This window comes from Panthera uncia (genome assembly GCF_023721935.1).
Source record: "Panthera uncia isolate 11264 chromosome B2 unlocalized genomic scaffold, Puncia_PCG_1.0 HiC_scaffold_24, whole genome shotgun sequence".
Classification (NCBI taxonomy): Eukaryota; Metazoa; Chordata; class Mammalia; order Carnivora; family Felidae; genus Panthera; species Panthera uncia.
In genome coordinates this window covers 107329915-107354264 of record NW_026057580.1, presented here as the reverse complement: position 1 = coordinate 107354264, position 24350 = coordinate 107329915, and the positions used below count along the sequence as shown (strand labels likewise).

The 24350-nt window shown below is 37.4% G+C and overlaps 1 protein-coding gene and 1 pseudogene across 1 annotated transcript in view; one reads left to right on the top strand and one right to left on the bottom strand.

Annotated features, from left to right (window-relative positions):
- The window catches only part of SCAF8 (SR-related CTD associated factor 8), a 101933-nt gene that overhangs the window by 66359 nt on the left and 11224 nt on the right, over positions 1-24350 (bottom strand). The window contains 1 exon segment of the mRNA XM_049653161.1: positions 72-155. Within this exon segment, the coding sequence (XP_049509118.1) occupies positions 72-155 (84 nt within the window).
- On the top strand, positions 16028-16811 carry LOC125938073 (single-stranded DNA-binding protein, mitochondrial-like; annotated as a pseudogene).

Sequence of the window (24350 nt, the reverse complement as noted above, 5' to 3'; positions counted from 1 at the left end):
AATTATTCCTCCTCTAAAATATTAGTATAGTATTTTCTTCTGAAAACTCAAGTGTAAAATTTATTACTCACCTTAATAGCTTTGATGGCAGCCTTAGTAATTTGGGTCATTTTGGCTTTAGAAATGGGTGGTTTATAGTCATTCAGGGAATACAACTGACAAAAAAAAAGGAAAAAAAGAACAAATTTTAAATACAGCAAAACTAATGGTCTCTAAGCAATTACAGAAAGTTACCAAACATTTCCATTTTTATAGTCTCAATACAATCAAAGTGCTGGTTTCTTTTAAAAATCAAGTTCAACAACATTAGCCATCAGAGAAATGCAAACCAAAACCACAATGAGGGGGCACCTGGGTGGCTCAGTCAGTTAAGCATCTGACTCTTGAGTTCAGCTCAGGTCATGATCTCAGGCACGGTTTGTGGGATCAAGCCCTGTGTGGGGCTTTGTACAGAACAGGACAGAGCCTGCTTGGGATTCTCTCTCCCTCTCCCTCTGCCCCTCCCCTGCTCCGGCTTGCTGTCTCTCCCTCTCTCTCTCTCTCTCTCTCTCTCTCTCAAAATAAAATAAACATTAAAAAACAAAAACAAAAACAAAAACCCACAATGAGTTACCACTTCACATTTACTTGATTATAATCAAAAAGACAGATAATCACAAGAGTGAGCAAGGATGTGCAGAAACTGGAAAGCTTATACAATGCTAGTGGGAATGTAAAATGGGGCAGCGGCTTTGGAAAATGGCTTGGTGGTTCCTCAAAAAGTGAAACATAGTAATACATAATATGACACAGCATTTCCACTCCCAGGTATATACCCAAAAGAACTGAAAATAATGTTCACATAGAAACTGTACACAAATGGTCATTACAACATTACTCATAAAAAAGTGATGTAAAAAAGTGGAAAACCACCCAATGTCCATCAACTGATGAATGAACATAATATGTTAAAACCATTCAGAATATTAGCCATCAAAAAAGGAATGATACATGCTACATAACAGATGAACCTTGAAAACATTATACTCAGTTAAAAAAACTATATTAAAAAGACCAGATATTACAAGATTCCATTGATATGATATGTTCAGAAAAATCGTATCTACTGGTGACTGCCTACAACTGGGGGAATTTGGAAGAAATGATATGTTACTACTAATGTGTACAACATTTCTTTTGGGTAGTAATAAAAATATTCTAAAATTGATTGTGGTAATGTTGTACAGTCATACTAAATGCCACTGAATTATACACTTCAAATTGGTTAACTGTATGGTATATAAATTATGTCTCAAAACTTTTTAGAAATCAAAGGATTTAAGGTTTAGCAGTAATCCCCCACACCAAAAAAATAATTTTGTTTTGAAATTTCTCATATAAGCAAAGGATATAAAACTGCTTAGAGAGAAAATCAGTTAAAGGTGGGAAAATCAGGGGGCACCTGAGCGGCACAGTAGGCTTAGCGTCCGACTTTGGCTCAGATCATGACCTCATAGTATGTGATTTCGAATCCTGCATCAGGCTCTGAACTGATGCTGCAGAGCCTGCCTGGGATTCTCCCTCCCTCTCCCGCAATTGCTCTCGCTCTCATAGTAAATAAATAATTTTTTTTAAAAAAAAAGGTGGGAGGGGCGCCTGGGTGGCGCAGTCGGTTAAGCGTCCGACTTCAGCCAGGTCACGATCTCGCGGTCCGTGAGTTCGAGCCCCGCGTCAGGCTCTGGGCTGATGGCTCGGAGCCTGGAGCCTGTTTCCGATTCTGTGTCTCCCTCTCTCTCTGCCCCTCCCCCATTCATGCTCTGTCTCTCTCTGTCCCAAAAATAAATAAAAAACGTTGAAAAAAAAAAAAAATTTAAAAAAAAAAAAAAAAAGGTGGGAAAAATCAGGCAGTGAACAAATGACTAAGCTTAAATGAATACTGATTAAAATTTACATTGTACTCAGTGATGCTAAGATTTTAACTATAATGCTACAAGATTATTAATTTCAAGTCTGAAAACTAAGCTTTGGCCATTTGAATACAGCCAAAATAAATCTGAACAGACTTTAAAAGTAACTTAAACAGAATGTTAGTCAACTGGCAATTTAGGGAGTCCTCTACAGGTTTTGCTTCATCTATCAATGAATTCTACTGATTTTTACCCAGTTTCCCCCATATTTGTCTCCTCTTCCTACTCCTACCACCATCACAACCACAGCTCAAATCACTTTCATCTCTCACACAGACAACACCTCTAAATGGATGTGCACGCCTATCTTTTCAAAAACTAATCTGATCAGTTGACTAATACCCCTTAAAAGGTCAATGACTTCCCATGCTTTGAATAAACACATGGTTCAATTCCTGTCTACCTTTCCAGTCTCATTTCGCCCCATGCTCCCATCCTGAGCCCTTTGCTCTAGGCACAATGGTCTTTTTTTTCAGTTTCCTGCCACAGAGCCTTTAAAATGGACCCATTCCCTCTATTTGGAATACTCCTCACCATGGCCTCCTTGCTGGTTAATGTGCAGTCATACATCTTAGTTTAAGCAACACCCAATGAGGAATCAGCCAGATCAATACTTCCCCTTTCGTGCTCTTACTGTATGTCATTCAGCTCTGAAGCACTCATCATAGCACTCTGACATTTATTTATTGATCATTTAACTAATACTTGATTTTTAAAAGAACTGTCACAAATGACAGTAACACCAAGGACAAAGAACGTAAGTTCCTTTAATACAGTTTACGTTAATACGACATTAATGGTACAAGAGCTGTTCAAGCTGAAATCAATTGTGCGGCACACAAATATCCTTCCGTTGAAGTACCCACCTGTTGATGACACTGCCACCCATTAGGGTCAAGATCCCATCAGATGATTTAAGAAATTACCTCTGTCAAATTTACAGGAAATTTTTTAAAATATTTATTTATTTTTGAGAGAGAGAGAGAGAGAGCGCATGCACGCGAGCGAGCACAGTAGCGGAGGAGCAGAGAGAGAGGGGAAGACAGAGAATCTGAAGCAGGCTCCAGGCTCCAAGCAGTCAATGCTGAGCCCGACGCAGGGCTGGAACTCATGAACCGTGAGACCGTGACCTGAGATGAAGTCAGTCGTTTAACCGACTGAGCTGCCCAGGTGCCCCTCATAGGGAATTTTAATATATTTCTGTCTTCAATTCTTACCCGTATGCCAGTCTACTCACCAGGTACAAAATAACATCAACACATTCTACAGTGCTTACACCAAGCTGTATATAAAAAGTAAAGGTCAATTTCCCAGAATTTCTCATAGGCTCTGGCTGCTGCCTGTCTGAGACCCACTCTTGCCTTCTCTTACAAGAGAGTAAGCTCAAAAATAGAAACTGTGTCTTTTTTGTTTAGATTTTTTCCTTGTCTCCAAACTGTACCTTCAGTATCTTCAAAAAATAAATATTTGTAAAGAATAAATTAAAATGAATACACATAAGACACAACACTGTACAAGCTTTGCACAGAAAGACCTGGATAGAAATTCCAACTATGTCACCTTATTACAAGTTGCTAAAGCTCTGAAGTTTCATTTTCTCATTCACAAAGTAGAAACTCATTTCACAGAAACATCACATATAATAAAGCTTTTAGAACATATTAAAGTTACTCAACAAGGCTAGCCATTAAAATTAAAATCCTTCTCTCTGGTAGGTATTCTCCATCTAAATGAACAATATGAAGGGATCCATCAAACATCTATTCACTCCAATACTTGCAAGTCCATTCTAAAATAACTTCTATTACTAGGGAGATGAAAACGCATCAGGTTCTATGCGTTGACTATAGATTGCATGTAGCAAAGTTGACTATACATTGCGTGTAGCAAAGCCCCAAGTCTCAATCAAGTATTCGTCCATATCACAGCACACCAAAGCTTCGTTTGTTCTCTTTGTGTGTGTTGAGGGCTGGAGGGTGAGTTAGGGGACATGCAATTTAGACCTATAAAACATTTTTAAAAGGCATCTTTCACCAGACATCTCCTCCCCCTTTTTAAATGCAGCTACTGCAGAAATTTAAGGCAGTACTCAGAGAAATACTGATAATAAAGTACTTTTCCAAGGCTCACTTAATATATACACTTCCAGCTAACCATTATTCTGGATTCTCTAAAATCTCATTTCTTTATTAAATCTCATCATCAGAATATGGACACAGATCATTTCATTTAATTCCCCACCATATGCCTTTACTAAACTGTAAGTACACTGTGTTTTACCAATCTGTTAAAGAAATTATCTTTAACCCCCCAAAAAATCCCTTATGCAAGAATTCCCAAAGTATTTTCTCCTTGAATACAGAAACAGGATAATGATTCAGCTACTTTCCATGTGCTTACTTTTTTAATCAAAAAAAAAAAAAAAAATTAATGTTTCTCCCATCCTGTGGCTTGGCTTCTAAGTGAGCCTGCTGATGTTTCTTCTACTTGTCTGAACATAAATCTCAAATGTCTATTGACATCTACTTCTGTGCTATATTTAACTATTAGTTTTACTGGATCTAAAAATAAAATGTATTTTCATGGGTGTCTAATTTTGATAAGCTGCTTCAAAGTTCCTTTGAAGTAGGTGGAGTATAAATTTATACATTTAATGAACTAATGTGAACTAAGCACATGACTTCAGAGACAGCTTGTCATTATCCACTCTTCCTTCTATTCAACTTCTATCTCAATTTAAGTGTTCTATATATTTCACTGTTGTCAATTCTCTCAACATCAAACTCAATCCTCTAGGACCTGCATTAAAGACTATTTGTTGAGAACTGTACGATTATCACTACAACATTCAGTATTTTAGCAAAAGAAAATAGTGATGAAATACACTGTCAGACCATTCAAAGCTTTTAAAAAACTTCTATAAATAATCCAATGTATATCAAGAGAGTATATTTAATCTTTAAATCTACAGGATATGACATAATGTGTGATAGACAGTAATAAACCTGTAATACCCAACTGATAACTTAATTCTGCTACAATATTGCCATTAGGAAGTGCCAAGCTTCATTTCAATCCTCATTCTAATCAGAAATACCAATCCCTCACCAAAAATTGGGAATGTTATTCTCCCGGTATTCTCAACATGTGATCTGGTTTTATACTGGAAAATGTTGGAGAAGAATGAAAGTTTACTCTGGGACTTTTTTTTCCCATTTGCCTGATGATTCCTACCACTATGCTTGGGTCAGAAGATCGGGACTGCATGCACTCTAAGCTTGGGATCTCTAGATATCCAGTTTTCTCATGTATATGTTTTAATCCTACACATCAATTTTTTGGGGTCTGGCTGGCTCCCTGCTATAGTGTTTTCTAAAGTCTAAAGTGGCTGCTGATTCCTGTTAGTTTGTTCCATCAAACTATTCCCTTTGTTAAGACTATTTTAACTTTTCTAGGGCTACTGATACCTGCTGTGTCTGAAAACCAAGCTTCTTCCCCTCGAATGCTATGTTCTAATGTTATTTAATCTCATGTGACAATCCTTTATTTATACAAACTCTCCGTATCTGTCTGACCTCTGACTGAAATGAAGTCCCAGTCTTGACCTGTCCTTTCCTTTGGCTACTCAAGACTTATTTACACAAAGACATTAAACAATAGCCTGGATTTCAGTCTAATTAATTCCTTCCTTATGTTTCACTCCCTTCAGGAACTTGTAGGCACATCAAATGTATTTTTTAGATATGAAAACAATAACTAATCAAATCAGTTTCTAATGACTTTAATCAAGTTTTGAGAAATTTTTTACCTACACTGAGATATGTGAGTTGTTGCTGGCTGCTTTATTTAGAATAAAGATCTTTAAAGTTGCTAGCTGTCAACTACTGATTAGGCCAAGGAATAGTCACCACAGTAAGTATTTTACACTTTTAAGACTACATGGTCTCTTATCACACTACTCAGCTCTACCCCTGTTGCAAGAAAGCAACCGAGGACCAATTCACACATGAATGGGCAGGGTATGTTCCAAGAGAAGTTACCTACAAAAGCAGGCCAACTCTGAACTTGGGCAATGTTTCTCAATCCTAGAACTGTGCACTTTTTTTTTCCTTTTAGATAAACACTGCAATCTCATGTCTCTGGAAAGCATATTCATGTCCTCCTTGATCCACCCTCTTCCACACACTGAGTGTGACTCATCACCCAAAACTTAACAAAATGTTGTACTTCATGCTGTTATTTTAAGGGAACTCACTTCAAAAACTTCAGTGCCTTTCCCAATTTGAGCATAGGTATTACATGAATTCTATCATTACCTTGGAAGAGCCCAGAAAAGAACTTAACTGACCACCCAGGAGAACAATCAAATTTAGGTAAAATCTTGCTCATTTACAGGTTAATTGTTAAACCTTCAAGGGTGTGGCTCCATGATCAATGGAATTAACCATGAAACCTAAAATAACTAAAACAGTGATCAATCCAATCCATCTTTCCCAACAATGGTCCTTTACTGCCTTGATAGTACTAGTTAGAATCCCTCAAATCTCCAAAATCAGAAAATCAGAAATTGTGGAACAAACACAATCCTGATACTTTAAATTCAAGACAGCAAGCTGACTACAGACATTTTTCTCCTCTTCCTCCTATTAGGAGGACAATAAAGGAATACAATTTTAAACAGGTGGAAAAATAACAAAAAAAAACAAAACCTCACAATGAAAACAGAATAGGAAGGGGAGTATAATCAGCAAACAAGATGTCACAAATTTACAAAAACTGGAAATATTATTAAGGGGATTAGTAACTGAGGACATAAAGAGGAAACCACAAGCCACAGTACACACAGAAGATACACCCAGAGGAAAATAATTTGTCCTGCCTAATTCCAGAGTCCCACCACGCAAAATTGAGGTATTAAAGACAGCAAGAGCAACACAAGTGAACTAATGCCTCATCTATTCTTGCAAAAAGTCAATAACATCTAAAATCGACTATTCAAGGAACAGTATTACAAAAATACTGCTTAGATACATGAACGTAATCAGCAAAGGAACTAAAGTATTAAGAACTAAAACATTTTTCTCTTTGGAGGATCCAGCGTAAGGTGAGAAGGATGAGCTTCAAATAAAATTTCTTTTGTCCTTAAAAAAATTACACGCCTATGTTACTTTGAAAAATATAATAATCATATTTTAGTGCAATCTTGTTTTAACTATACTTGCCACAATGGCCCTCCACAGTATCTCTCCCCTCAAAATTCTTATGTTGAATCCCCAACCACGAATGTGACTGTATTTGAAAATAGAGCCTACATGGTGGTAAAGTGACATGAGATTGTAAGAGTGTAAAGTTACAAGAGATCATAAGACTGACTCAACAGGACTAGTGTCATTAGAAGAGACACCAAAGATCTAGTTCTCTCACATGGCCGTGTGAGGGGGCCACATGACTACTAGGACCTGAGGTAGCTGGTAGGAACTGAGAGCAACACCCCAGCCCATAGCTAGCGAACTAACCAGACCTCAACCCTATAACAGCAAGGAACTGTATTCAGTCAGCAACCTAAATGAAGCTGGAAGAGGAACCCATGTCTTGAATGAGAGCATCCAGCCTAGATGACTCCTAGATTTCTGCCTGGTGAGCCCATCAGCAAAGGCAGCAAACTAGTGCTTGGGTCATGACCCATGGAATTTGTAAAATAAATCTGTGGTCCTTTAAGCCACAAGCTAAATTTGTGGCAATGTGTTACACACCAACAGAAAACTTACACAGTTAAAAAAGCTGTAAATGATTTTTCTTCGTTATATCTTGACTGTATAGATTTTTTTAACTTTTGCAAAATATTTTTGTGAAAGTTATTTTTATAATTCAAAGTCAAAATTAAAATGAAAAAAAATTTCCTAAATAACTTGAAACATAAAAAAAATAGAAATTCAGTGTTTTGCATATAGGAATAAAAAAAGTAAGTAAGAGACTTGTTTCACTGATAGTCACTTTAAAGAGATTATTCTCCAACTGTAATACCTGAGAAGGAATACTTTACTAAAAGGTTTACTTCAACTACATCCAAAATTTGTCACTCCCTAATATACAAGTTCTCCTCTCCTATATAGCAGGGTCTTCCAAATTATTTTTTGATTTGAGATAAATATTAGATACAATGAAATATTAGATACAATAAGCATGTATTGAAGTAACATAAAATCAGTTGCACTTGACATAGCAGAATGTGACCAGAAAGTAACAACAGAATTAACAGTAGCAGATTCAACACTAAGAAAATGCAACACTAAAAGCATGTTCTAAAAGAATAATGAAAACAACAGTGACTTTATACTCAAATTTTTATTTTTTTACATTTATTCATTTTTGAGAGAGAGAGAGAAACAGCACAAGTGAGGGAGGGGCAGAGAGAGAGGGGGAGACAAAGAATCTGAAGCAGGCTCCAGGCTCTGAGCTGTCAGCACAGAGCCTGACGCAGGGCTCAAACTCATGGACCACGAGATTGTGACCTGACCTGAAGTCTGACACTTAACTGACTGAGCCACCCAGGCGCCCCAGATTTTTTTTAATGTTTTTTATTTTTGTGAGAGGATGTGAGCAGGGGAGTGGCAGACAGAGAGGGGGACAAAGAATCTGAAGCAGGCTCCAGGTTCTGAGCTGTCAGCACAGAGGCCGACGCGGGGCTCAAACTCACAGACCGCAAATTCTGAGCCACCCAGCTGGACCAACTGAGCCACCCAGCTGCCCCTACCTCAGATTTTTTAAAGTATATTTCTTTGGAACAAATGTTTGAATGAAAACTATACGTAAGCTTGGGTTATTTCCATTGAAGTAGAAATATTCTTGAACAATCAGAACTTTTTAGAGCAAAAGATATGTTACAGATATTCTGCCAGGCGCCCCAGATCAAGCTTTTAACAAAGGCACAGCTCCTGATTTTAAACTAATAATGTGCCAGTATAAAAATGTCCAACGTTTTGAGGTGACTGGATGGCTCCGTCGGTTAAGCATCTGACTTCAGCTTAGGTCATGATCTCACGGTTTGTGAGTTCAAGCCTCGAGTTGGGCTCTGTGCTGATAGCTCCGAACCTGGAGCCTGCTTCGGATTCTTTGTCTCCCTCTCTCTCTCTCTGTTCCTCCCTCACTTGCTTTCTCTCTGTCAAAAATAAATATTTTAAAAAACTTTTTAAAAATTTCCAATGTTTCAAGTGCATCTTTGAAATAAATAAACCATATGTAATTGAAACATCACAGCACGTAAAATCTAAAATGTTATAAATCTAAAAATCAATGAGGAAAATTAAGAAATAATCTTTTCCTTTAAAATATAACCTTAAAGGCTTTTAGGCTTTAAAACCTTTTCTGTGATTATATTTTAGTACAGAAAAATTGGAAAATATTTTTAAAAGCCCAAAGATGACAGAAAATGCAAATTCTCTATAATCCAACAATTCATCACTCAATCCAAAAATACTCATTAGTGCCAGGCACTATGGATCCAATAGAAGAGACTGACAACATGTCTGTCCTCATGGAACAGACAGCATGCTTCTGGAGACAGGTAATATTCTAACAAACAGTCTGCAAAGTATAATTAAGTATACAACGAAAGTAATTATTATTTAGTGAAGGGTATGCAAAACTATACCTCTGTCAGGATCTCAAATCCAGAACCTCTTTGAAAAAAAAAAAAGTGGGGCACTTGGGTGACTCAGTAGGTTGAGCATCTGACTTTTGATTTTGGCTCAGGTCATGATCGTAGGGTCCTGGGATCAAGTCCTGAATCAGTCTCTGCACTGAGCATGGAGCCTACTTAAGATTCCCTCTTTCTCTCGCTGTCCTCTCTCTCTCCCCTCTCTCACCCCATCTGCCCCTCTCCCCAGCTCACGTATGCTCTCTTCTAAAATAAAAAACAGAAAATACAGAAGTATAAAATATTATCGGGAAAAATGATGCCTATTTTCTTAAAATTATAAATGTGAAGTATGCAAACATCTGTCTAGTAAGATCAAACCTACACACTACGCTTTTGGTGAGGCGGTGGGTGGCTTAGTCAGTTGAGAGTCCAACTCAGCAGCTCGCTGTTAGCCTGTCAGTGCAGAGCCTGCTTCAGATCCTCTGTCACTCCTTCTCTGCCCCTTCCTCATATGCACTCTATCAAAAATAAGTATTTTTTAAAAAGCCAGAATTTGATATGTATAAGTGCTAACATAATTATTATGACAAACATATATGTTTACATGCTTTGTAACTAATTATGCTTTCCTATGGGCTAAAGTATTTTCACATAAATAATTAACCTTGTATATTACCAAGGAGAACATTCTATTTCTCAACCATGGCAGGGGTCTAAGATTAATAGTATAGTTTTGAACACTCTTATAAAAAGGAAGCCATTTATCTTAGAATCTAACTTACAGTTTAAAACTGTGTTAGTGGGGGTGCCTGGGGGGACAGTCAGTTAAGCATCTGACTTCGGCCCAGGTCATGATCTCAGAGCTCGTTGAGTTCAAACCCTGCATCGGGCTCTGTGCTGACAGCTCAGGGCCTGGAGCCTGCTTCAGATTCTGTGTCTCCCTCTCACTCTGCCCCTCCCCTGCTCATGCGCTCTCTCTCTGAAAAATAAATACACTAAAAAAATTTTTTTTAATAAATAAAACTGTGTTAGTAACAAAGAAAAACTATAATCAACTCTCCTCCAAAAAACTACTACTTAAAAAACTAAATTTAGACAACAAAAACTTATTTGCGTAGTCCCTTAATTCAATACAAAAATTTACATATCCTTCCCAAATTCTTGGGATAAAGTGGATAAAACAATACTCTTGGGGTGCCTGAGTGACTCTTGATTTTAGTTCAGGTCATGATCTCACATTTGTGATATTGAGCCCGGAGTCAGGCTCCATGCACAACGTGGGCTTATTCTCTCACTCTCTCCCTCTGCCCCTCCCCTGCTCGCACTCACGCTTGCTCACCCTCTCTCTCTCTCTCTCTCTCTCTCTCAAAACAACGACAAAAACCTCTTAAAGTGGTATACCAGAGTGGCAGTGAGCCAAGATGGAGCAAGCCAATACAGCCTCTCTCCCCCCACTGAGTACAACTAAAAATGCCAGACTAAACACACAAAGGCAACCTGAGGCTACCTGAGGACTGAGAAGTAGAAACAACAGGAAGCTGACCAGAAACTGGAGTAGAATAACCGGTGATGGCAGGGGAAGGGACTGAGGTAAATTTCATATTGCTTTATGTTGTAAATAATTGTATTATGTACAGGCTTCGATCCCCGAGAGTAGGCAGAATCACCGCAGCCAATGCTAGAGGCAGAAACACTAGAGGAAACCCCTCGTGTGCAGCCTGAACACCAGGTAAAAGGCCTCTTCCATGCTGCTGAGCTGGGCATCAGGAGCAATCTTCTTTTCTTCCCCCCCCCCCTCCCATTTCCCCCTGGGCCCTGCGATGCGTTGGAGAGAAGCAACTGTTGCCAGCACCTAAAAACCCCCCAAAGAATAGCAACTTCCAGATAGAGGAACTAGGAAAAGGGGCTTTATTATCCAAAATCCCCATTTTTTTCTCTCACCACTTCATCTCTGAAGGCTCAACACGGAGAGAAACCTGATTTTTTGGCCAGAGAACAGAGAAAAGGATGCCCTGGGATCTAGAGAGAGTATGGGAATTGTACAGAGATCTGAGGAGGATCCTCTAATTCTGTGCAGGAACTTAAAAGTCCTGGGCTCACTCTGGAATTGTGTTTGCGCAAAACAGGCCCAAAACAAACCCAGCAAAGGCTCTGAGAACAAAAATCTGTATAAACCACGAACTCCTGAGGGGCACATGCTTTGAGCACACCTAAACAGCAAAACGCAAAATGCTTGTAAGATGGAACTGACGTCAAAACCACTACAAAAAGGGAAGACAGAAATTGCATCCTGAACCTAACCAAGCTGAATGCCTGCTAAAGAAAACAAATCAACATTCTTAAGATGATTTTAACAAAGTCCTACAATATAATACTGAAAATGTCCAGTATACAAGCCAAACTTCCTGGACATACAAACACACGCACACACACACCAGGAAAACGCTCAAGTGAAAGGATAATCAACAGATGCCAACCACAGGAAGATGCTGATGTTGGAATTATCAAACTTTAAAGAAATCATAATCATCTCCAATAAGGCAAAGGAGCAAATTCTTGAAATAAACGCAAAAACAGAAGTTTTCATCAAGGAAAGAAAAACTACAAAAAAGAACCAACTGAAAATTTGAAAATTTTAGAACTGAAAACTAATGTCTGGAAGGAAAAGGTAGTATGGTGCTAAATACAAGAGCTACAAAATGTTTATGAGTGACTTCATATATTTTAAGAAGCAAAAAGTCAGAATCATGGAATTTTTACATTTTTTTTAATGTGTATTTTTTTTGAGAGAGCAAGCGTGCACAAAAGTGGGGCAGGGGAAGAGGGGGGCGGGGGGAGGGCAGAGGATCCAAAGAGGGCTCTGTGCTGACAGCAGACAGCCTGATGTGGGGCTCGAACTCACGAACCGCGAGATCATGACCTGAGCCAAAGTCAGACACTTAACCAACTGAGCCACCCAGGCGCCCCCACATCAACATTTTATATAACAGTTAAAAAATGTTCAAGAATAAAAATTTAGTAAGGTATTCTAAGAGACAGAAAGCTAACATACATACATTATTAACATGGAAATATGGAAACACCTAATATATTACATGACAAATATAAAATATCTGTAATAACTAGTTTTATAAATGTAAGAATTAAATGTAAAAATAAGAAAAACATTCAGAAAAATGTGTTATAACAACTGAATATAATTTATTAGGCACACATAATTTTCTTACAATTAAACAAAAGTCCTACCACACATTCCTTTTTCTATTTCATGCATTTCTTTTACTTTTTTTCAAACCATAATTTAATTAATCAACTAGATGAAAACTTTTTCATGGTAATTATAGCCCAATTAAAATAAAACAGAATAAAATAGAAAATAATGAAGTACACACTGACTACTCTTGGGTGAGACTTGTGTCCTGTTATATTTACATATGTGACTATTGGCTCATGACACATATTAAATTGCTTCTTTTTTTTTAATTTGAGAGAGAGCAAGAGAGAGAGAGAGACAGCACACGAGCAGGAGAGAGGAGCAGAGGGAGAATATCTTAAGCAGGCTCCATGCTCAGTGTGGAGCCTGACATTGGGCTTGATCCCACGACCCTGGGATCATGACCTGAGCTGAAATCACGAGTTGGACACTCAACCAACTGAGCCACCCAGGTACCGCCACAAATTATATTTCTTATTGTGGGTTGTAAAAATTTGTTGAGACACTGTTCCAGCTAGCCCACAGTCATAAGTAGAAGGTAATACTAAAATTAATTATAAGGAAAGTAAAACATGATTAAATTCTCTCTGGATAATTCTTGCCAAAGGCTGAGTCTAAAGTGCAATCTGTTTTATTTTTTTAAAGACAGCAAATACCTAGAAATGTAAAAGACATAGTGGTACAAAACTCAGACTTTTTCCTAGTTGTAATCAGTAAAATGGGAAAAGGGAGTTAACTTTCATATCTTAAATCACACTGTGCCACTAGTGATGTATATATCCTCCTGCAACTGTTATACACCCTGCTTATGACCTTCACAGCAATCTTATCACAAGGGTAAATTTATTTGGTCATAATTTGTTCTCTGTTTAGTCTGTCTGTCTGTCTCTATCTACCTACCTACCTGGCTATCCATCTTTCCATTCATCCACCCACTTTGGAAAGCACTGACCTCACATATTGTAAACCTTCAATAAACAGGAACCAATATCAGTATCTTTTATTTCATATCCTCCACAATGTCTAAAATAGTTCCTTGAACGTATCAGGTATCCACATATATGCATATTCAACTTTGATCAAGCAGCTTACTGGGTTCCAACGGTAATCAAGTAACCAAATACAAATCGGCAAAAATTTATCAGGCTTCTTCATATTTAAATTCACTCAAATGAAACAGATCTATTTTGCTCAAAGAAGTGGAATATGAAAACCACAGGTAAAGATATACATTTATTTTTCCCCCCTGAACTTCAATCTTTCCAGCCTTGGGCACCTGGGTGGCTCAAGTCTGTTAAGCATCCATTCTTGGTTTCGGCTCAGGTCATGATCTCATGGTTTGTTGAGTTTAAGCCCCATGTCAGGCTCTACGCTGACAGTGTGGAGCCTGCTTCCGATTCTCTGTCTCCCTCTCTCTCTGCCCCTCCCCTGCTTGCTCGCTCTCTCTCTCAAAAATAAACATTAAAAAAAAAAAAATCTTTGCAGCCTTTTATTTATAATTCTATGCCAATATTCATGAAAATAAGAAATTATTTCAAAGCAGAAGAATGCTTCACTCTGAAATAATCCCCAATATCATTTACAATATTGTATAATAATCATTCTTCTATACAATTTTCAAATTGACTTTCAGAGTTAATCATCACCACTCAATATTCTTACTCAGATCAATAAAGTCTTATTATCAAGGTGTTATCAACTAAAAACAAAGAACTGAGAAATACCAAGCCAAATTCAACCAATTAATAGGTCAAAGCCAAACAATGATTTAAATATAATTAAACCAACAGTCACTAACTAGATCTGCAGATATGCACAATATTAAGCCCTTAAGAAACCAAAAACAAAAAAACAAAAACAAAAACAGCAACAACAACAACAAAAACCTTGAAGAACTTCACCTCAAATATGTAACAATCTACTGACATAGAAGGGGAGGTCAGTGACATACCATTACTATGATATAGCAGATTCTTAGCATTCTGAAATTCACCATGGTCAGCTAATTATCCCTAATGTCTTTAAAATGTAATCACGGGTAATTCTGTGAAGACACTAATTTGAGGTGTGTATATTAAAAAACTGATGTATGGGAAAACAATTTACTTAACTATTAGTGGCTGAGGATCTTTGTTTCTCTTCTCTCAAATTCTCATTTGCATTTAACAGAGGAATAATATACTAAAGTGGTATTTAAAATTTGGGGGACCCATGAGAAACTGAAGATTTTGCCTCATGAAAACAAAACACATGGCATAATTTAGTGCCAGGATAAAAAATGCTACATTCAAACAAATGAAATGTATATGCATTTGCTAACAGAGAAAAGGTTTAATAAAGAAAACGGAAGTGAAATGCGCTGACTGGAAAAAGAGAGCATTTCTGTTAACAGCTGTGATTCTGCTTCCACACTATTTACATTCATAACACACTCATCAATAAATCTCTCTTTACAAATAGCAATTTTCAAGAAGGATTGGAGAAGAGGGCTATTTCCTAATGGGAATTCATTAGAATATCAATAGAATGCTGTGCTTTCCTACTGGAGAATCAGAGTACCAAAACAATAAGACACATAGATAAGAATATATAATGCATACCTTCATATATTACTATAATGTTCCCATTTCATAGTGTTGTGTATATACGATGTATATGATAAGCACACTTCTACATTTACTTATAAATATCTTACTCGTTTCTAAAATATAGTCTTATAAAAAGCCTGAAACCCATAGCTAAGAAGTCTGCACAGTTGAACGCAAAGGTAATATGAAATGTTTTTAAAAGTATAAAGCAATTCAAGCAAAACAGTTGTCTGAAAAGATTAATGTAGTAAAAATTAATCTAATAATATAAAAAGACTTAGTTCTACAGTATGAACTAGAGAGAACAGAGAATAGTAAATTAAAAGCCAACTCAAAACTAACTATAACAAACCAAAGGGGGGACATAATGAGGACCTGGACTAAAGTATCAACATTTTATTTTTATTATTTAATACTAAGAATAAAAAGGAAGGATGCAGAACACATTTTTAAAAATAACTCATTGGATTTTATGACTGAGAAGATATAAATGAAAGAGGCAACTAGGAAAATTCCAAGTTCTCAAGTCTGGGTATTTGGGAGTATGATTTTACTACTGACATAAAGAGGAAGTCTAGGTTCAGGCTAGAGCATCCGGGGAGGACGGAAGACTAGACTGTAGGAAAAGCAAATAAAAGCCATGTTTTGAAAACCTGCATCAGAGCTGTTCCATCACTTTGTAAGACAGGAATCTGAAATAGCTAGCAGCTTCGTTCTTGAAACATCTCTTAATCGTATGCAGTTACCTGGGCAAGAGGGTCAGAACCCTGTCATGAGACAGGTGGAAAAGAAAAACCCAGTCACAATATTTTCTCTAACAATGAATAAGATGTGGCAATCAGGGGGAAGTGAAACATACCAGATGGGTGATGTCAGTCACAAGACAACATAACACAGAATATTAGTATTCCCATCAGGCCTCAGAGATGTGGCATATTAGAATGTGAAAAGGGGGTCCTGTATCTATGCAGAAGGGAAAGTAGACTACGTTGAACACACAGACAAAAATAATGTGAGGCAAAAAGCAACAACAATCACAGCTGATAACACTGTATCTCTGAGTGACCAGAACGAAGATAAGGCATAAAGTCGCAGATTTTTCTTTGGCCAGTGTTTGGTACAGGCTCATTTCCAAATATGTATAGTCTTTCCAGTTCCTAAGGACAAGAATTAAAATATTCTTTTATATAAAATGAGAAGAAAAAAAGAGAAAGTCTAAAAGAAGTTTGTGGAAGGAATACAAGTTTAGATTCAAGTGATAACAATATAATTTCACGTGCACATGGATACAAAATAACTAAAAAAACATGAGACTGAATCCCAGAAGAGAAAAGCAAAAATACAAGTCATTCCTGAAGAGATAACAGTTAAAGAAATAAAGAATAAATACCAAAGACTAAGTATCAGAGAGAGAATAAGAACAAGAGCCTACCAGGCCTTCGGGTGAAATGATTCCAGAAATATGAGCAACAAATATACAGAATTAAAACAAGGGACAGGCAGTAGCATGATGAAGAAGAAAGATAGTAATAATGACTTTTCATACACTTTGTCAATTATTAAGTACTATCATAAAGGCTGTATCGCTTTTATCTTCAGAATGACACATTAATATTGTTCTCATTTTATAGATGGATAAATTTAGGGTAAGTAACCTAACGCAATTCAAATTGGTAGTAAGCTACAGAACCATGTCCCAAACCCAGTTCTTCTGCCTACCCAGACGCTCGGTTTCCAAACACCCAACAAAACAGCCCACCAGCTAGCAGCCAACTGAACATACACAAGTGAGCCACTGAGTAAGACGGTAGATGCTTGTGGAGACATTGCCATTGAGTAGCATCAACCTAACTAATAACCAAGAAGACTCTGATCAAAAGACATCAGATTATGAAGCTTATGCATCTACTGACCAAGTAACAGCTAAACAAATTTCACTTCAATATGAATTTTAAGCAATCGTCAAATAAGGTTTAACAATCTTCCAACCTTTAACAAGCAAGCTCACTCTCTAAAGGATTTAGTCAGGGGCACCTGGGTGGCTCAGCTGGTTAAGCATCCAACTCTTGATTTTGGTTCAGGTCACAATTTCATGGTTCATGAATTCCAGCCCCTCACTGGGCTCTGCACTGACATCACAGAGCCTCCTTGGAATTCTCTCTCCCCCTCTCTCGGCCCCTCCTCTGCTCATGTGCGTGCTCTATCTCAAAATAAATAAATATTAAAAATAAATGTGCAGTTGATATATACAAAATGTGATCTCATTATATTAATTAGCATTGAAAAGTAGCAGTATCATTGGGTGCCCAGGCGGCTCAGTTGACTGAATGTCCAACTTCAGCTCACGTCATGATCTCATGGTTCATGGGTTCAGGCCCCTCGTTGGGCTCTGTGCTGACAGCTCAGAGCCTGGAACCTGCTTCAGATTCTGTGTCTCCCTCTCTCTCTGCCCCTCCCCTGCTTGCACTCTCTCTCTCATATAAAATAAAACATTAAAAAAATAGTATTATTATTAAGATAGACTAACTCCCTCTTTCTCACAAAAGCTAAGAAACGTAGTATTTTGGGTTTGAGGGATATTATAAATGTAACATGGTAATTCCAAATGAAAAATTCCAAATATTGAAAGATCTCATTCACTGCACACTATCCACCTACTGCTCTCTTAAGAAATGACCACTGTTAAAAGACTGGTAGATTGCCTTCCTGAATTTTCTATACGCACCTATGTACATACACAAATACTGTAAGTGTGTATATATGTATCTGTGTAAAATAAATACTTTATACATTCTAGTGCAAAATTATACTCCTAATAACTTTAAAATAGATTTTCTTGGGGTCGTCTCAGTGGCTCCATCAGTTAAGCATCCAACTTCAGCTCAGGTCATGATCTCACAGTTCGTGAGACGGAGTTCTGCATGGGCCTCTGCACTGACAGTGTGGAGCCTGGAGCCTGCTTCCAATTCTGTGTCTCCCTTTCTCTCTGCCCCTCCCTTGCACGCGCACGCGCTCTCTCTCTCTCTCTCTCTGAAATAATCACTTAAAAAAATTTTAAAAACATAATATTAGAACTTGTATTTATTTAATGTTTATTTTTGAGAGAGAGCAAGCTAGTGAGGGGCAGAGAGAGAATCCCAAGCAGGCTCTGTGCGGTCAGCATGGAGCCCAACACAGGGCTCAATCCCTCAACCATGGGATCATGACCTGAGCCAAAATCAAGAGTCAGACGCTTAACCGAGCGAGCTAACCAGGTGTCCCTAGAACTTGTATTAACTTCGCAAATACTGAAAAAATAATTTTACTATTTTACTTAAACGAGCTTTTCTAAACATTCTAAAACAAGCCAATATTTTAAATATTTAAACAAATTCTTAGAGGTGGTCAAGGAAGGCATCATTATCTTTATTTTTGAAATAAGTAAACTGAAGCCAAGAAAAATTAATTAGAAAACTTGTTCATCAGGGTTAATATTAAAGAAATCCTAAAGGTTATCTTGTGTAACCCCATTTTATAAATGATACAACAACTATCTCTTCCCTTGTCAACTACAATCACATCCTACTGTGACAGTAACCACAGTGACCCTGCAGCCTTGCTTTAAAATACCTGAACCAGAAGCCTTGTAAAAACAGCAGTCCCAGAAAATCTAAAGGTAGTTACAAAGTAGCCACCACTATTAAAATGTGAACATTAGGAAGATGCTAAGGATACAGGCTTACAGAGTAATTGTACTCCTTTCCCACAAAGAAGGTGTAAGATACGTGAGCTTTGACCCAATGGCTTTTTCACTTTTCTGGAGAGGGATGAATTGCTAGAAAACTGCTGGCTAGAGGGGTGTTACTGTGTGGTACTTCTCTGCCAAGGTATGCATATTTTCCTATGGCACCTTATCTTATGGGCAGGAGAGCAGCAGTATAACATAATAGTTCATTCCTTATCCTGACCCAGGGGCAGCATGAAATGATAATAATCAACTAAAATACCCTATTTCCACTCCTCTACATCCAACACACACACACATTAAGTACTACCAAAATCTCACTAAACAAATACACGCTGAAAAAATAAGAATGCTAAAATGAGTCACAAGAGCAGAAATTCTAATTTGGTTGCTGACTATGTGTCTTTGATACTAAGTAAGTTTCATCGTCTCTCGGTCTTGATTATTCATCCATAAAATGAGTTTGTTAAGTGATACACATCTTTGTTTGTTTGTTAAGTGATATACATCTTTCAGGTCTAAAATCTGTAATTTCTGGAAATCAAGTCTAAGCACGGAAGTAAACAAGAAACCCAATCATAGAACCACACACTTCAGTTATGCCTATAGCTACAAATGTGTCACATGACTGTAATGGTCTCTGAGTACCCTAAAGTCAAAGGAAACAAATGATTCTCCATGGGAGAAACCAAAATCCATAAATATAAACAAACATACACATATATAAAAGTAACTCTTTAGTTTAAATTTTCCCTGAGATCCAAACAATCCAACTTTGTTTAATTTCAGTTCCCTATGTCTTTTGTGAAACATTGAAATGAAATGATATGAATTTTATATCCTTTAATTTTAGAAGTACTAATAATAATGAAATGGCCAAAAAAAAAAAAAAAAAAAAAAAAAAAAAAAAAAACATGAGAAAGAATAATTCATTTTTAAATCCTCTTCAAAACAGATCCCCACAAACCATATTAGCTGAAATTTCTCAGATAAATAACGGGTTCTATATTTCTAATGATGTAGTCTTTACCTTTACAATTTCACGTTCACAATTGGTTATTACAGACATAGTTAAATAAGATAAAGAATGATGTGGCTAACAGGAGCTAATAAAATGCTGAATGATATGAGTAAGCTCAATGTTAAGAAATTCTAATAAAAACCTTAAAGAAAATTAAATCAATCTTACAGATCTCTCCATATACAACTTATATTTCAATTGCACAGAAGAAAAGCAATTGCATTATAAGCAGAGTTTAAAATCAAGCATCCTATGCATACAGAGTTGCTTTTAAATGTCTCATATTCACAAATACAATATAACAGAATGGATCGAAGTCTTATCTTAAAAAAAAAAAATTTAAAAACTGAAGAACATAAAGATTCCACAAGATTTTGCCTTAAGCCTGCTTCTCTTTTCTGTATCATCTCCCTAGAAAACTCTCAAAATTACTACTGTATTCAGCAAAATAGTAAAAGTAACTTTTGGTGGTTGAGATATGGGTAGTATTTCAGTCCTTCCATAGTAAAGATCTTCCTTTTATTCCAGGTTATTAAAAACGATCTCCCTTCAACCCAACCCACCAAATTATCTTTCTCAAGTTTTTAGCTCCTCCTGATCTGCCCCTCTTAGTGATTGATACCATACCCCTTTATTTACTTTGTCACTTAGCTAAAGCCCTGGCACCACCCTTGTCCTCATATCTAGCTCCTTATTATTATGAAATTTCTCTTGCATTCATCCCTTTTTCTTCTCCCTATTATCACTCTAGTTGAACCCCTCATCTTCTCTATACTAATTTAGCCTCCCTTCTAATCTCATCCCTCCATTGTCCTGCCCTGTTTCAAAGATACTACTCATTTTTCTGAAACACAATTTCAAAACCCTTCAGAATCTCCAATCCTCTTTGATTAAAAATGAGGTCTTACATACAGTGTACAAAGGCCCTTCATCAGAACATCCCTGGCCCATTTTCCATCATCTACCCAACCCCATCCCCTACCTAAAGCTTCTATTTTCTTGAAAATCATCTATCCTTTGCATCACATAACATCTCCTCTCTCATTCTGTATACATCATGACATACACAATAAAGAGCTTACACACAGTTTACACATGCTGTATCACTACTTTCTGTAACATAATATTCATTACACTACCTACTTGTAGTCATCTACTACTACTTTGTAGTAATCCATTCCCGTTCTCACCCCTATTGGAATATGAATTGAGAAACAGAACACAGGTATCTAAGTTTTAAGGCTGATAACCACTCTGCAGAATACAATGCCTGATAGCCGGCACATATGCATAAAAAATAAAGCTCAAACAACCAGAAACTACTTCTTTGCAGCATTCTTTCCAACCACTAGTTCCTATTACATGAAAACCTTCATCAGCTATAATTACATTGTAGCAACTGGAAAATTCTAAGTAAAATAGAATGAAAAAATGGTCTAACGATCTTGAAGGACTTGTAAATAAAGAAGTTCTCACAGAATTATCTCGAATCATTAATTATTACAGCTGTAACAGGCCTAAGGCATCTTAATCCTTTGATTATGCAAATGAGTTAAAAAACTGGGAAATTCTGTACAAGGAATGATGTGGTATCTCTGGCCAACTCCTTTAAAATGTCAATACCCTTCAGCTAAGTTGGTTACAACCCTTGTTCCTACAATTGCCACAAAAGCAGAGACAGGCCTATAAAAAAGGTTTTGAGTTCTCCTGACAGAAATAGAAACAAGAATTTGGAAAATTTTGCTCAATAAGAGTAATTACCATAATATTTTTCTTGGTGTAAAAACTTCAAGGTGTTAATAATCCTTACAAGAGCAGTTACTCATACCTCAATAAAGTTTTTAAAAAGGGCACTTACTGGTTAATTAAATGCTTGTAGAAAAACTACTCAAAGGTAAAAATCCTTTTACAACAAACTTACAACATTGTAAAAACTCGCTGTGATGAGTTTTATTCAGTATTTAGCCAGGGACTAGATAGGTAACCTGCACATAGCTCTGGAGCTTTTATTAGATAAATAAATACTCACACTATCAGGACATGTTCTCCCTATTTCAAGAAAACTACATTTAGCAACTTCAGACAGTATTTTAAAACAATTTTTTTTAATGTTTATTTTTTTTTAAGAGACAGAGAGACAGAGTTTGAGTGGGGAAGGGGCAGAGAGAGAGAGGAAGATATAGAATCCAAAGCAGGCTCCCTCCAGGCTCTGAGCTGTCAGCACAGAGCCTGATGCGGGTCTCGAACCCACCAGCTGTGAGAACATAACCTGAGCCAAAGTCGGACACTTAACCAACTGAGCCACCTGCACGCCCCAGATGGTATTTTTAAGAATCATTCCATTATCATTCATTCGTTAAAGCCTTAAAGACTAATGTATCTGAATAATATTTTTTAAAGATTCTATAACAGGGGCGCCTGGGCAGCTCAGTAGATTGAGCATCCGATTTCAGGTCAGGTCATGATCTCATGTTCATGGGTTCGAGCCCCAAGCTGGGCTCTGCCCTGACAGCTCAGGGCCTGGAGCCAGCTTCTCCCCCCCCCCCCCCCCCCTGCCCCTCCCCCGCACACATTCTGTCTCTCTCCCTCTCTCTCAAAAATAAACATTAAAAAAAATTTTTTTTAAATTAAGATTATACAACACACATATATTTATCACTAAATTAAGTCTGGGTTCTTTGTCCCAATTAATGAGGCTTAGCTTGTCATCTTCTAGTGAGTTAGTATAGCTATAACCTGAAAGCATCAGGACTAAGAATCATTTTCAAATAAAAAAAATCACACTTCACACACACACAAAAGTAGTATTAGTAGATGGGAAGCAATGAGCCAAGCTTTTTAAAGTGCCCCTTTTGCTGCATTTTTAATCCAGTTTTCAAGAAAATGCTCACTCTGCAATTAATATGAAAATAATTTTTTTATTTTTGTAAGTATTTCTTTTTAAGTTTATTTACTTTGGGGGAGAAAGACAGAGACAGCATGAGCAGGGGAGGGGCGGGGAGAGAGGGAGAGAGAAAATCCAAGCAGGCTCTGTGCTGGCAGCCGAGAGCTCAAACTCACGAACCATGAGATCATGACCTAAGCTGAAACCAAAAGTCAGACACTTAACTGACTGAGCCACCCCAGGCACCCCTGAAAACAATTAATAGATAAATGTCACTAAATGAAAAAAACAAAAAACATGAATTTTATAAAACTGTGAAAACATCCACACACAAAACTGAATGTAAACTTGACGAGGGCAGATTTTTTTTTTTTTTTTTTGGGGGGGGGGGGGGGGTAGGGTTGTGTTTTGTTGTGGAGTCTGTTTTGTACACCATTAAATCTCTAGAGCCTAGAATAGCATCTGCACTTGGTGTAAGTGCTCAAAAATTTTAAATAAATTATTTTCACTAAGGCAGCTTTTTAAGTTGTTTGTTCCTATTGCTGATGTCCAAATAAGCCTATTATAAAGCCACAAGGAATATATCTTCCTGCTCAATTATAATTATTATAAGTAGCATACTATTAATCAAGTTCTCAGGTTTCAAAGTTTCCAGTAGGAGCCAGCAAGGTTATGGCCTATGGCCTATTTTTGTAGGCCCTCAAGCCAAGAACATTTTCATATTTTAAAAGAATTGTGAAAGACCAACAAGAATATGTGAAAGAGGGGCACCTGATGGCTCAGTCGGTAAATGTGCAACTTCAGCTTGGATCATGATTTCACGGTTCATGGGTTGGAGCCCCCTATCAGGCTCTGTGCTGACAGCTCAGAGCTTGGAACCTGCTTCGGATTCTGTGTCTCCTCTCTCTGCCCCTCCCCTGCTCGCTCGCTCTCTCTCTCTCTCTCTCTCTCTCTCATAAATAAATATCAAAAAAAATTGTTTTAAAGAATATGTAAAAGATGGGAACCTGGGTGGCTCAGTCAGTTAAGCGTCTGATTGGATTTCGACTCAGGTCATGGTCTCACGGGTTCATGAGTTCAGGCCCCATGTCTAGCTTTGCACTGACAGCATGGAGCCTGCTTGGGGATTCTCCTCCTTTCCCTCTCTCTCTACCCCTCCCCCACACTCACGCACTCTCTCTCAAAATAAGTTAAAAAAAAAAAAATCTGTGAAAGAGACCTCAAGTGGCTAACACAACCTAAAAATATTTACTATTTGGTCCTCTAGAGAAAGAGTTTACTGGTCCTTGTGGATGGAGATTCCACTCACAAGAGAATGAAAGTTTTTTGAATAC